We start from the raw sequence: 11,835 nt of genomic DNA, 5'->3' as shown, positions 1-11,835 counted from the left end.
CAGAAACCAGCCTGGGGTGCCTGATAGGCAGTAGGAGCTCCTGATGGGCACAGCTGCTTCTGGGTGGAGTGCCCTTTCTGCCCTCTGTAACCCTTTGAAAGAAGAGGGCCTTCCAGGCCCAGGACCAGGGATTAGGGTTCAGTGGAGCACAGGGCGTGAGAGGGGGAGTGGAGCAGGAATCTGCAAGTTTAACAAGTGTTGGGTAATTCAAATTCACGGGGCACACTGCTCCAGCAGATGGTGACATGGGGTTAATGAGCAGAATCCCAAATTCTAATTTTTGTCCCATTAACTATGCATTTATGATTTGGTCAAGGCTCAAGTCAAATTGTAGTGGACAGAAAACTGGTGCAGGTGGAAGCCTCAGCAATTATTTAACATAAACGAGGAAACAGCACAGAGATGTTTCATGGTTTTCTGAAGGCCACACAGCAAATTCAGTCTATTCCTGGGCTCAGAGCAACTGGAGGCTGAGACACCAAAGTCTACTTTGTGTGGTCTGGCTTCTCTAGTTTTCTCCTGTAAGAAAAAAAATAAAACAACTATAAATAAAATCTCAATGAGGTATGCATTAAATGCCCAGCTTTGCTTAATGCTCCTCTCTGGTATACCCTTCATGACAAATTATTGGCTAAGTGTACACTGAGGTAATTAAATGGGAATGGTTGTTGTATGAGGTGTTTATTATAAACCAACCAACAGCAGGGAATACTTTAGTTTATAATTGTTGATTTTTAACTTTCTTTATGGCAATGACAAGCCAGGAGGAAAATTGTAATATATTGAGGCCCCTCTGAGTTGGAAATAATAATGTCATCTGCATATTCAAAAAGAATATGTCTCTCTCTCTCTTATTTATTTTTTTTAATCAGGGAGTGATGGTGGCAGCACCCTGCATCTGGCACATGTTAAGTAGCAAATTAGCATTAGAGCTGATTGTAGACCTCAGCTTCCTAACCTTCCTATTTGGAGAAGGAAGGAGGCTGCACTTTGTGCTTCTCACAGTCTATGGTCTACCGGGCTCCAGGCTCCAGACAAGCCCAGGTTCCCCAGTGTCGGAAGAGCATTCAGTTCTTCGTGGATCTCAGAAAAGCAGTTTGTGTCAGAGAAAGTGAATTTGCCCATGTGTTCATTTATTCATTCATAAGTGAATAAATTTATCAGAGCAAGATCTGGGCACATTGTCTAATAGGGGGTTAAATGGCCTGATTTGCAAATTAATTTATCTGGAAAGTCCATTAGTGTTTAGTTGTATACTTAGCATTTTGCCTTCATCAAAAGACCACAATTACACACAATTAGGGCAGTACCTGAAAGTCTGGGCCAAGTAGACCCGATCTAAGCCTAGTCTCTCTGCCTCCTACACATACCCACAGCACAAAGCAAATAGGTATTGTAAATCTGATTGCAGAGGGGAATGTTTAATCAACTGAATACCACAAAAGCATTTCTGAGGATCCTGGGAAATCTCATGTTTATATATAAGCCATACTGCTAATTGTTTTTCTACCTCTGGAGGGTATTGCCAAAATTAATTTGTAAAATAGTTCTAATTGGCTTAAAGACAAATAAGCTGTAAAATCAACGATGTACTTATGTAAAACTAAAACTTAATTTTCTTGGACTATGTGTCTATTCTTGATAAGATTGTGAACAGTTCTTTACCTTTTAAGTTATCTGCCTAGAAAACAAAGGTTCTGTGTTTTATCAAAACAATTTCCTCTGCTTTATGTTGTCCTTACCAGGTCTTGATTACATAAGAAAACTGAGTCTTCTTTATTAAAAAAGCTAAGTTTCTTTCTTTCTTTTTCTCTCATCTTCTCCTCCTTTTTTAGAACTACGTAACTGTGTTTGCCTTTCAAGTCTGTCACTTTGGTTAAATGGATAATATATTGTTTCACAGTGACTTAGAATCCTGTTTAATAAAGTGTTTTAAAAACCTTTTGATATATTTGACAAACTTTCCCCAAATCAAATTCTAAATGAATTCTTGTTGACCTTGAACTAATTTTGGGATATTCCAGAGGGCACCTGGAACATCTCAAAAGATATGTTCTCTCTCCATATAAAGGAGAGATATTAAACTAAGTAGGCTTATTTGATATGTTAAATTACATGGGAAGCACTGTCAAATAAATGATGCTAAATTTTCTTTAGGGTATATTTGTATAAAATTCCTAGAAATCTGATATGTTCTGATATAATGTTATTGGTCATAATTTAAAAATTAGATGTCACAGGAATAACCAAATTTCCTTGTCAATGGAATTATAATGAACTCTTATCGGATCTTTGATAATGACCATTTTTAAGCCTTTTGTCATTTGCAGACAGTTATTGTTTTACTGTGGTGCTTTTTCAAAAGTTCCTGCAAAAGTGCTTGTCTTCACGGAGGTTCCTGGCTAGACTCTGACAAGTACAGGTTTCTGAGAACTAAGAGAAATCTGCCTTCATCAGGGCGGGCAGTAATGGACCTTTCAAGTGCTTTCCCACGGCCACCTGCAGTTCCACAATATGTGATAACATGGTAAGTTGAGACCTGTCCCTGCCATCTTTCCCCACATCAGTGGAACAGGCCTATTACTTTGATGATATAATGTTGACACGTGAAAACTTGCCTCTGCTGTAGGACACTCTGCAGGCTTTGCTGGATCATCTGCAAGGTGAATCCAAACAGCAATGTGGTTTTGGGAGTCATTTGGCTGGGTGAGATGCACTGTTCCCGAGGCTGTGACTGATAAAGTGCAAGCCTATCTAACTAACCACTAAGACTGTGAAAGAGATGCAAAGGATTTGGGGGTTGTGGAGGCCTTTTATTCCCCACAGGGCACAGTGCCTCCATTGCTATGCTGTTTGGTCAAGAAAGGGCACATGTGGGACTGGGACTTAGAGCAGCAAGCAGCCTTTGAGAAGGTGAAAATACTAATGAAACAGGTTAAAGCCCTGGGCATCTCCCAGGCACGACTACCATTTGAGTTAGATGTGTCCATGACTCCAGAGGGTATGGGTTGGGCTCTGTGGCAGAGACAACAGGAGACAGTCTCCCCAAGATTTGTGTGCCAGCTCTGGAAGGGGGGAGAAACCTATAAACTCCCAGAGAGCAGTAACTCCTAGCAGCGTATACAGAGTTCCTCCAGGTTGAGCTTCTTGGAAAGGAACAGCATATCATGGCAAGAACTTGACTTCCTACCAAGGGGTGGATGGAGAATATGTTTCATTGACCCACCTCTGCCATGACCCAAACTCCCACTTTGACTAATGGCACACCTGTTTGCAGCAGAGGAGCACCTTGCCCACCAGCCCTCTATTCTAAGAGATGCAGGTGCCCCTAGGCCCTGTAGAGCAGGGGTATCAAACTCATTTTCACTGGGGGCCATATCAGCCTCGAGGTTGCCTTCAAAGGGCTGAAATAATTTTAGGACTGTATAAATGTAACTACTCCTTAACTGTTAAGGAGTTGAAATTATATTCAGCCCTTTGAAGGCAACTGTGAGGCTGATATGGCCCCCGGTGAAAATGAGTTTGACACCCCTGCTGTGGAGAATGCAGATACTCCAAATGTCCCCACCCCTATTTCTGTGGCAGCTCCTGCGGCCTGTAGAGAGAGAGGAGGGGAAATTTCCACTGACATCTGGTAAGCAGATACCTGGAAGCAAGAATAAACTAGTGGGCTGAACTCAGGGAGGTTTGGCTGGTGATCACTCATGAGCTCTGGCCATTAACCCTTTATACTGACAGGCTGTTCTAAAGAGATTAACCTATGGTTCGGATAATGGAAAGCCAAGGCTTGGATGACCATGAATAAGCCCTGGGAAAGTCAGGATAGACGGAAAGACGTTTGGGTTTGCCTGCAAGAGCCTGAGGCAGTTCTCAATGTCTTCCATGTTCTGGCTCATAATGCTGATACCCACTGGCCATCAAGAAGCCCAGCTCTGAACCCTTAAGGAGATACAGCAGATTGAGTACATACAAGGCTGCCCACTGTAGCTCGTGGGTGGGATGGTATATTGCCAAAGGTGCCAGAGTGCCCTTCAAATACAGTTACTTGTTTAATGCACCAAAAACAGATCCTGTGTGTTCTAAACAATGCCTGAGGCAAAGGAATTCGGAGCCGTCTGGTGGAATTCCCAGTTGTGAGAGATTAGCAAATTGATTACATGGGCCTGGTCCTTTCAGGTGAGGGTTCTAAATATGCCTCGGTTTGTGTGGGTACTGCGTCTGATCTAATCTAAGCTTTCCCCTGCTGCTGTTCAAACCAGCCCATCAGCATTATGGGGTCAGAGAAGCTGAGTACCATCTGTGGATACCCAAGTTGAATAGACAGTGATTGGGCATCACATTTCAAAGGTCATAGTGCACAAGACTGGGCAAAAGAACATGACATTGAATGGAGGTTCCCTCTCCCCTAAAACCTGTAAGCAGCATGGTGAATGGAAAGAAGAAAATGGAACATTAAAGCAACAGACTAAATAACTCACAGATAAAACCACTTTGGCCAGGTAGAGCCTAAGAAGATACCTACCAAGAAAGACTCCTGGTGACTAACTGGGCTGAAATTTAAAAATAGAGCCTAGTATCCATTTTCAAACAGATCTCTCACAAGAACCATGCTTTAGTGGGAAGCCTGCACTGTGTTCCTGTCCTCTGAACCAACCCTTATAAAGGAGTTTTGGAATCACATTTCAACCAATAGGACTGAGACTTTCCTCATCCAATCAGAGCTGTGTCACCATAGCCTCATTTATATTTGCACTGACCAATCAGAGTGCCTCCACTCCAACCAGTCAGGGTGGCGCTTTTTGGACCTATAACGCTTTGAAGGCCTCATTAGCATGAGGACAGACCAATCAGGAATCAGGGTCAGGGATTTCGTGCTACATAAATGAGCTCCCTGCTGGCTTAGGGAGTGCACTTTCCATTTTAAGGGAGTGTGTTTGTGTGGATTGGAATGGGCAGACCTGAGCAGAGAAGAGCCAAGGAGAGACCCCTAGCCATCTAGCCTGAGAGGGGCTCCGCCTGAGGGCTGCTTCACTGCCTAGCCATTCCACAGCTATGCTATTTCATAATGGAGCTGTTCCACAGGTGTGATGTATAACAATTAACTTGTTGGTGCTTAAGTTTCCTTCTTCACCACACCCCCAAATTGTGGATTCATGTTGGAGTTGAATTGGCTCCAATGACTGACAGGTTGACTCAAGAACTGTACTAGGCTTAAAATGTTTATCAACCAGTAGAGCCTGTTGCCTCATATGCTGGGCTGGGGACCCATAGTGGGACACCCAGTGCCATAAAGGTATAGCAGTTGTGGGAAACAGCCATTGCCCCATCTCTCACTGTGGGTCAACATGCTATGTTGCTGAGAACACCACCCACCACCACACCTGAGAGAGCCATTATCTACTAGAATTTGCAATGGGACGTCCACCAGCATGGGTGAGTTACTTGGTACCCCTGGGGGAGGGGGCGCTACTCAATCTCCACTGGGATCCCATTGTCCTGTTGCAAACTGCACCTATTGAAATGCTTTGTACTTGGAATGGAACCCTCACCATTAAAAGAGGGGAGAAATCGAGGGTACTGTCCACGCATCTCCTACCCCCAGTCCACATCCTCACACCTGGCAGTGCTGCTGCCCTGGCAATATATATGGTATGCACAACCAGGTCAAGTTCCTGAAGCCACCAACCTCCCTCTTCTCAAGGCCGGGTGGGCGCTTCTTTTTCCCACTGGTGCAATCATTTGGCCACTGTCTTTCCCTCTCCATTGGCCTAGAGGACATTATAACACACATAGAAGACCTGACTGAATTCACCCAGCAAGACTTAACTGATGGCCGGCAAAGCCCATCTTTACTGAACACTGAAATGTCCCTGAGAAAAGCTGTCCTCCGAAACAACATGGCCTTGGACATTGTTACTGCCTTGCAAGGAGGCACCTGTGCCATTATCCAAAGAGATGTGTATTTGTACCTGATAGGTTGGTTAGTGTTATCTTTAGCAGGTCACATGAGGGCACAAGTGAAATCCCTGATTGATCTGACCCCCGACCCGGGGGACTTAACAAGTCAGTGGTTCAGATCATGGGGCTTTCTCTGGAGAAATTATTTATTTTGGGAATCATTATCTTAACCAGTATTTTCTCCTTAACGTGCCTACACTGGTGCTGTGGAATCTGCCACCAGTGCAGCCAGACAGCTGTCAAAAATGAGCCATCTCCATGCCATTGAAACCCCCTGGGCGCACACTGCAGAAGAGAGGGTTGTGTGAGATTGTCAGAGCTGTCACAGGAGGTGGAGGGTTGGAGGTCATCCATTGGACATGTCTGTCTGTTGGCCTGAGAACTGGCCCAGGCAACCAGAGGCTCCTCTCCCCTTCCATGTCCTTAAAATGTATATGCCACTTAACTTCCCCACTTAGCAGCTGCCCAAAGGACACAGCTTTGGGAGAGTAAGGTGTTGCTGAGACCATCTGGATGACAGCCCAGTTAAAGCCTCTATATGACCTGGCATATATGAAGATTCTGGCAGGCAGTTGTGTGTGCAGCAGGGAAAGTGGGGTAGAAATGCTTGTCCCCTTCCTACATTTGGGAAAGAATGGTTTGGATATGCTTTTTAAAGCTGTGTTTTAAAGGCAAACGTGCCTGAGTTCAAGTCCCTGCTCTGGCACTTACTAGCTTGTAACTGAGACAGGGCATTTTCCTTCTGTGAACCTGCTTCTCATCTGTAGATGAGTAACAACACACACCTGTCAAGATGGATGCAAGGGTTAAGGGAGATGATAAGGCTCACTCACACAGGTCCTGAGATATGATAGATTCTTAGTTTTTGCACCCATTTTGAACCCTTGGTGCCCCCTCTAGGCAGCCCTACAGGCAGGGTCTGGGACCTCTGGGATGGCACATGCATGAGGCTGACTGGCCTCTGTCATTGGCAGTTACTGTTTCTGCTTTTTGAGCGCCCAGATCAATAAACCACTAACTTAATGCCACATGTTGCCTCAGAGTACATCCGGATACTGTTCTCCGGTTGGACCTGGTTTAGCAAGAGGGTAGATGGGATAGAGAACTATTTCAGAGTAGATACCTACCAGGAGGGACATTCCCTAAGCTGCCTCTTTCACCATCATGTTCTAAGGAGCATTATTGAAGCTTGGCATGCCCTAGGGACACCAGTCAGCTCGGTAAGGTGAGTCCCTGTCACTTTGCCCCAGTTAGGCAGGGTGCATTGGGCTGGCCACTGGAACTTTCTGTTCCTTAACTCCTGAGAAAGATTTAGCATCACTGATTCTACACGTTCCAGTCATTTGATTTCTGGCCCTGGCAAGCCACACCCACCTGCTGGGGGGTGGATTTTCAGGAAAGAAGAGGTAGGTAGGTGGCTGGGAGCTCAATCCGTTGCTCCCACCTATGGCTCCAGCTGTGCTTCCATCTGGCATATTCTGGGGCAGAATACACACACACGTGCACATACAATGCACACGCACACCCCCAAAGGGAATGTAGCCAGCCCTACCTGGAACCCGGGCTGCCTTTCCTTTTCAGCCAGAATCTCCTGCTGGCTCTGCCGGGGTGGGGGCTACTTGTTGCTCTTTCTCTGGGGCTCCGAGGGGCGCCTGGCTTTCCTGTTTCAGGAGGGGCTCCTGCTCCATGGCATGTCCCCCTCCCACCGGCAGCGGAGGTCCTGTCGTTTTAGATTGTGCCTTTCTTTCCCCCTTTTCCACCTCTTCCCCTCTGGAAACCCCAGGCTAAGCCTGGCCCGGGAGCAGACACTGGTGCAAAGGAATGCTGCCTGCACCCGCATACCTGGCTCCTGGGAGTTTATCAAGTGTCTTTCTGCCATCGTGGGGGCGGGGTGTCACGTCCTCACTCCAGCGCTGGTTTTCCACCTTCAGGGAGAAGCCCACCGCATTAGCTCCCTGCAAAAAAAGGCTACGAAGAAACTTTCGCCGGGTCCCCAGCCCCCACCAGACCTCGCCCCCACCCTCCCCGCTGCGCCCTTCCCCCCAGCAGCCTGGTGGAGGAGGGGTGAGAGAGGCCAGCTCGCTCCGCACGATCAGGGTCTGGCTTTTCTTCTGGGAGGCGGGGAGAGACGAGTCCCGTCCTAGCCCCCAGCTCGTAGCCTCCCGGTCAGTCCTCGCTTCTCCGAGCGCTGTTTCCTCTCCGAGGTGCAAGCCGCGGCCGCCGGCGTTTGGAATTTTGCCCATAAAAGGGGGCCTGGAGGAGGAGAAGAAGAGGGACGGAGGCCGGCAGCGAGAAACGGAATCCGGAGTCCAAAACAGTGCGGGGGAGAGGACCGGAGCGGCAGCGGCGGCTCTGAAGGCTCGGCCCTGCGCCGCCCGCCCGCAGTGCATCAGCGTGGCCGCCCTGACGTCCCCGGGATGGTTAACACGGGGCATTATGCACTGGTTAACAGGCTCCGAGCTGCTCAGCGACTTGTTTTAAGCATTTTCTCCCTCGCTCTCGCTTTTAATCTTGTCTCTAGTGGCGTGTGTAGGGGGGAGGACTTTATTTCCATTGGCTAAGCTCTCCCTTCCCACCCACATCTCTTCCACATCACCTTGGTGTCTCCCTAAATAAAACCAGCCCTCCTTATCGCCTGGAAAAAATCAGGAGCTAGAGTTTGAATGGGTTTTATATAAACACTCACCCCTGTCAGCTTGCGGCGGGGCTCTCAGGATAAACTCACGGCGCCTGGCCTGAGGCTCGCCTTGGGTTCTCTGCCTTGAACGTCAAGGTTTAAGCTGAGCTCGAGGACTGGGAACTCTTCTCTGAAATCTGATCAACCTGAAGCCAGTTGCTGAACTGCACAGGGTCCCCATGGACCTCAAGGAGAGCCCCAGCGAGGGCAGCCTGCAGCCCTCTAGCTTCCAGATCTTTGCCAACACCTCCACCCTCCACGGCATCCGCCACATCTTCGTGTACGGGCCACTGACCATCCGGCGTGTTCTTTGGGCTGTGGCCTTTGTGGGCTCCCTGGGCCTGCTGCTGGTGGAGAGTTCCGAGAGGGTGTCCTACTACTTCTCCTACCAGCATGTCACCAAGGTGGACGAGGTGGTGGCCCAAAGCCTGGTCTTCCCAGCTGTGACCCTTTGCAACCTCAATGGCTTCCGGTTTTCCAGGCTCACCACCAATGACCTGTACCATGCTGGGGAGCTGCTGGCCCTGCTCGATGTCAACCTGCAGATCCCGGATCCACACCTGGCTGACCCCACAGTGCTGGAGGCCCTGCGGCAGAAGGCCAACTTCAAACACTACAAACCCAAGCAGTTCAGCATGCTGGAGTTCCTGCATCGCGTGGGCCATGACCTGAAGGATATGATGCTCTACTGCAAGTTCAAAGGGCAGGAGTGCGGGCACCAGGACTTCACCACAGTGAGTACTTGGTTTTCAGCTTACTCTTGTGCTTGGTCCTGTTGAGAAGTGCTGTGCTGGTCGTCTCCTGCTTGGTTCGGGGTTTCCCTGTGCTTTGGAGCAGGAGAGAGAGTTGTGCCTCAGTTGAAGGCCAGGAAGATAGTTGGCCAGAGCTGTTGGAACTGATTGGAGAAGTGTGCCTGCTGGGAGGGGGCACTGTTGTCTGGTCAGATGGGGGGTGTGAAAAGGGAGCTTGCCGTGGGGTGCTGCTTTGGCCTCCTCCCAACCAGAGGGAGGAGGCCTGATTTGTCTGTTGTCTGGGGCATTTCATGTCTGAGCTGTGTGATTGGAACAGCTTGTCATTGACGAGGTGGCATTTTTTTTCTCTCTCTCTCTGCTCGGAAGTGCTATCAGGCACTGCATCCTGTGGGCTGGGCTGGAGCTAAAACCCGCCAGAGAAGGGGGTGTGGGGCTCCAGGCAGCCTTGATGTTCCAGTGGCTTTGGGATCTTGCTGGAGCAGGTGATGCTGCAAAGGTGTGGAAGTCTCTTTGCTTCCTTTTCTTGTGTGGATTTTGAGCTCCGTGTGGGGAGAGGAGAGGCTGGGAACCCCAGGTCTGCACGGGCCTTGTGGCATGTTGGAAGCAAAGAGATGTGCAGGGCGCTTGGGCCAAAGAGGAGGTTCCAGGTGGAGGCCCGTGTGTAGGATGGTCAATGACATGGCTGTGAGGTTGAAGGGGTCCAGGCTGGTTTGTCTGGGAGCTCCAGCTTGAAATTGAAAGGCTCAGTTTTCTGTACGTACAACTGCTTAACAATGTGGATGCGAGAGGAGTGGTGTGGGGAGGGGTGAGCCACTGTGGGATGGGGAAGCCTGGAGAAGGAGTGTGGAGCTGAGTAAAGAGGCAGAGCTGAGGGGATGTGGCTCACATTCAGGCTGGGGCTTCCTGAAGGGGCAAAGAGAGAAAGGAGTGGGGAGGTGTTGCTGCCAGGGTCCTCTGTGTGCCCAGTTAGTGGGTCGCTAGGCACAACTTGGCATAACAGGTCAGACTGCAGCTGCAGACAACTCCTTGCTTCTAGGCAAGCCTGGGGCATCAGGGTCTGTGGGACCCTCCAGAAGCCCCAGTGTGGCTGCTTCTCCTGTTGCTGCCTTAGGGAAAATCAAGAGCTTTGGAGTCTCAGAACCTTGAGCCAAATTGTAATTGTAAGTTCGGGATGGCAGGTTCAGCAGTTGCAAAGAGACTGTCATCAGCAATAGACTGGAGCCTTCTGCCTAAATGAAGACATAGCCTACCTTTCCTATGGTGCACCCATTCTCCATCTGTTCTCAGATTCACTGCTTACCGGCCTTTTGATTTGAGTTTTTTTAAATGCTACAACCAGTCTCTGCCCACAGGCTCTATGCTTGCAGTTGGCTGTCTGTGATTCTGGAAAAGCTCAGAGTACCAGGGGGCACAGCACCTCACATCCTTTAGAGCTCTGTTTCCTGGTGGAGCTGTTTTGTAGTATCTGCTTTAAACATAGTGGGGGCGGGGAAGCACAGCAAAATCAGTAGTAGTGTGTACTAAAGAAGTGAGTCTGAGCTGGGAGACAGGACCAGTAGTACTGAAAGCCCTTCTAAATAAAGCAGGCAGGATCCTAAAACACGTCATGCACAAATGATGTATTAGTTGGTTTGGGGAGAGATGGGAAAAATGCCTCATTCTGGAGGCTGCAACCATCCCTGTATTCCAGCCCATTCTTTCTAGTGCCGTAGCAACGCTCAGCTTCACCACTGCACCATGCAGCTTGAAATGTACTCAGCTGTTCCTCTGTCTGCCTAAACCCACATGCAACACAGAGAGAGGGTGGTACAGAGAAATACTACAGTCAGTGGCAGACCCTGGACAGAGTTCTCAAGCATTTGCATAACCACATGTTCAACCAATGGCTTCCTCTCAATTCATGACCAAATTCCAATTTGACAAAGTAAAGGTTCTTCGACCTCTGGCTGCATTTGATCCATCATTTGAGTTGCTGGGGTCCCAAGAGGCTAAAGATGAGCTTTTAAAGCCTTACCTGAGCCTTGACCTCTCCACAATGTCTCTCAAATAGTGAAGTTGCCTGTGGGTGAGGTTTATTACTCAGTAAGTGAAATGTCATTATCTGCCATCCTCACCAAGTCCCTTTTTGGACTGACCCTCAATGCCTGAACTCCCCCAGGCCTGAAAAGGGCACGAGCTTCAGGGCTGGATCTTCAAGTTGTTCAGGGAGGGTCAAAGAAGGCACACACTTAAGAAAACCTGGAAGAGCCCTCACATGGGAGGCTGGTCTTTTTCACTCGTTGATCACAGTGAGCAGCGATATTGAGCCCCTCCGCAAGAGGGAACATGATGCCAAGTTTGTTCCAAGACTTTGCAGTGAGGGGTAATCCTTCCCATTCCCCCTGGTCTTCCTGTCCCTTTTGGCCTGGGGGATAGGTGTGCTTTTTCTTGGGCTCCACACCAGAAGGG

General features: G+C 48.7%; 2 protein-coding genes across 3 annotated transcripts in view; one reads left to right on the top strand and one right to left on the bottom strand.

Moving 5' to 3' along the window:
- Window positions 1–361: 361 nt before the first annotated feature.
- LOC118502147 lies at window positions 362–8,421 on the bottom strand. 2 transcript variants are annotated; one of them, XM_036033409.1, is made up of 2 exons: window positions 7,801–8,421; window positions 362–519 (listed from the first exon to the last, which is right to left on the bottom strand). In XM_036033409.1, the coding sequence occupies exons 1-2, from the start codon at window positions 8,391–8,393 to the stop codon at window positions 486–488; spliced, it is 627 nt and encodes a 208-aa protein (XP_035889302.1). In that variant the 5' UTR covers window positions 8,394–8,421; the 3' UTR covers window positions 362–485. The 2 variants fall into 2 exon arrangements, with proteins under 2 accessions (XP_035889302.1, XP_035889304.1); XM_036033411.1 differs by lacking the exon at window positions 362–519 and adding an exon at window positions 7,343–7,436.
- The window catches only part of ASIC2 (acid sensing ion channel subunit 2), a 924,831-nt gene continuing 921,059 nt past the window's right edge, over window positions 8,064–11,835 (top strand). The window contains exon 1 of the mRNA XM_028521521.2: window positions 8,064–9,369. Within this exon, the coding sequence (XP_028377322.1) occupies window positions 8,815–9,369 (555 nt within the window). The 5' untranslated portion in view covers window positions 8,064–8,814. The remainder of the gene's footprint in view (window positions 9,370–11,835) is intronic.

This window comes from Phyllostomus discolor, chromosome 8, assembly GCF_004126475.2.
Source record: "Phyllostomus discolor isolate MPI-MPIP mPhyDis1 chromosome 8, mPhyDis1.pri.v3, whole genome shotgun sequence".
NCBI lineage: Eukaryota > Metazoa > Chordata > Mammalia > Chiroptera > Phyllostomidae > Phyllostomus > Phyllostomus discolor.
The sequence above is the reverse complement of the archived record's forward strand: the minus strand, read 5'-3'. Positions and strand labels throughout refer to the sequence as shown.

Excerpts from the sequence above, each read along its gene's own strand:
- LOC118502147 (XM_036033409.1), bottom strand. The coding sequence starts at position 8,393 with ATGCCCCGTGTTAACCATCCCGGGGACGTCAGGGCGGCCACGCTGATG. Across the intron at positions 520-7,800 it reads GATAAACTCCCAGGAGCCAG|GAGAAAACTAGAGAAGCCAG; the intron begins GTATGCGGGTGC and ends TTTTTCTTACAG.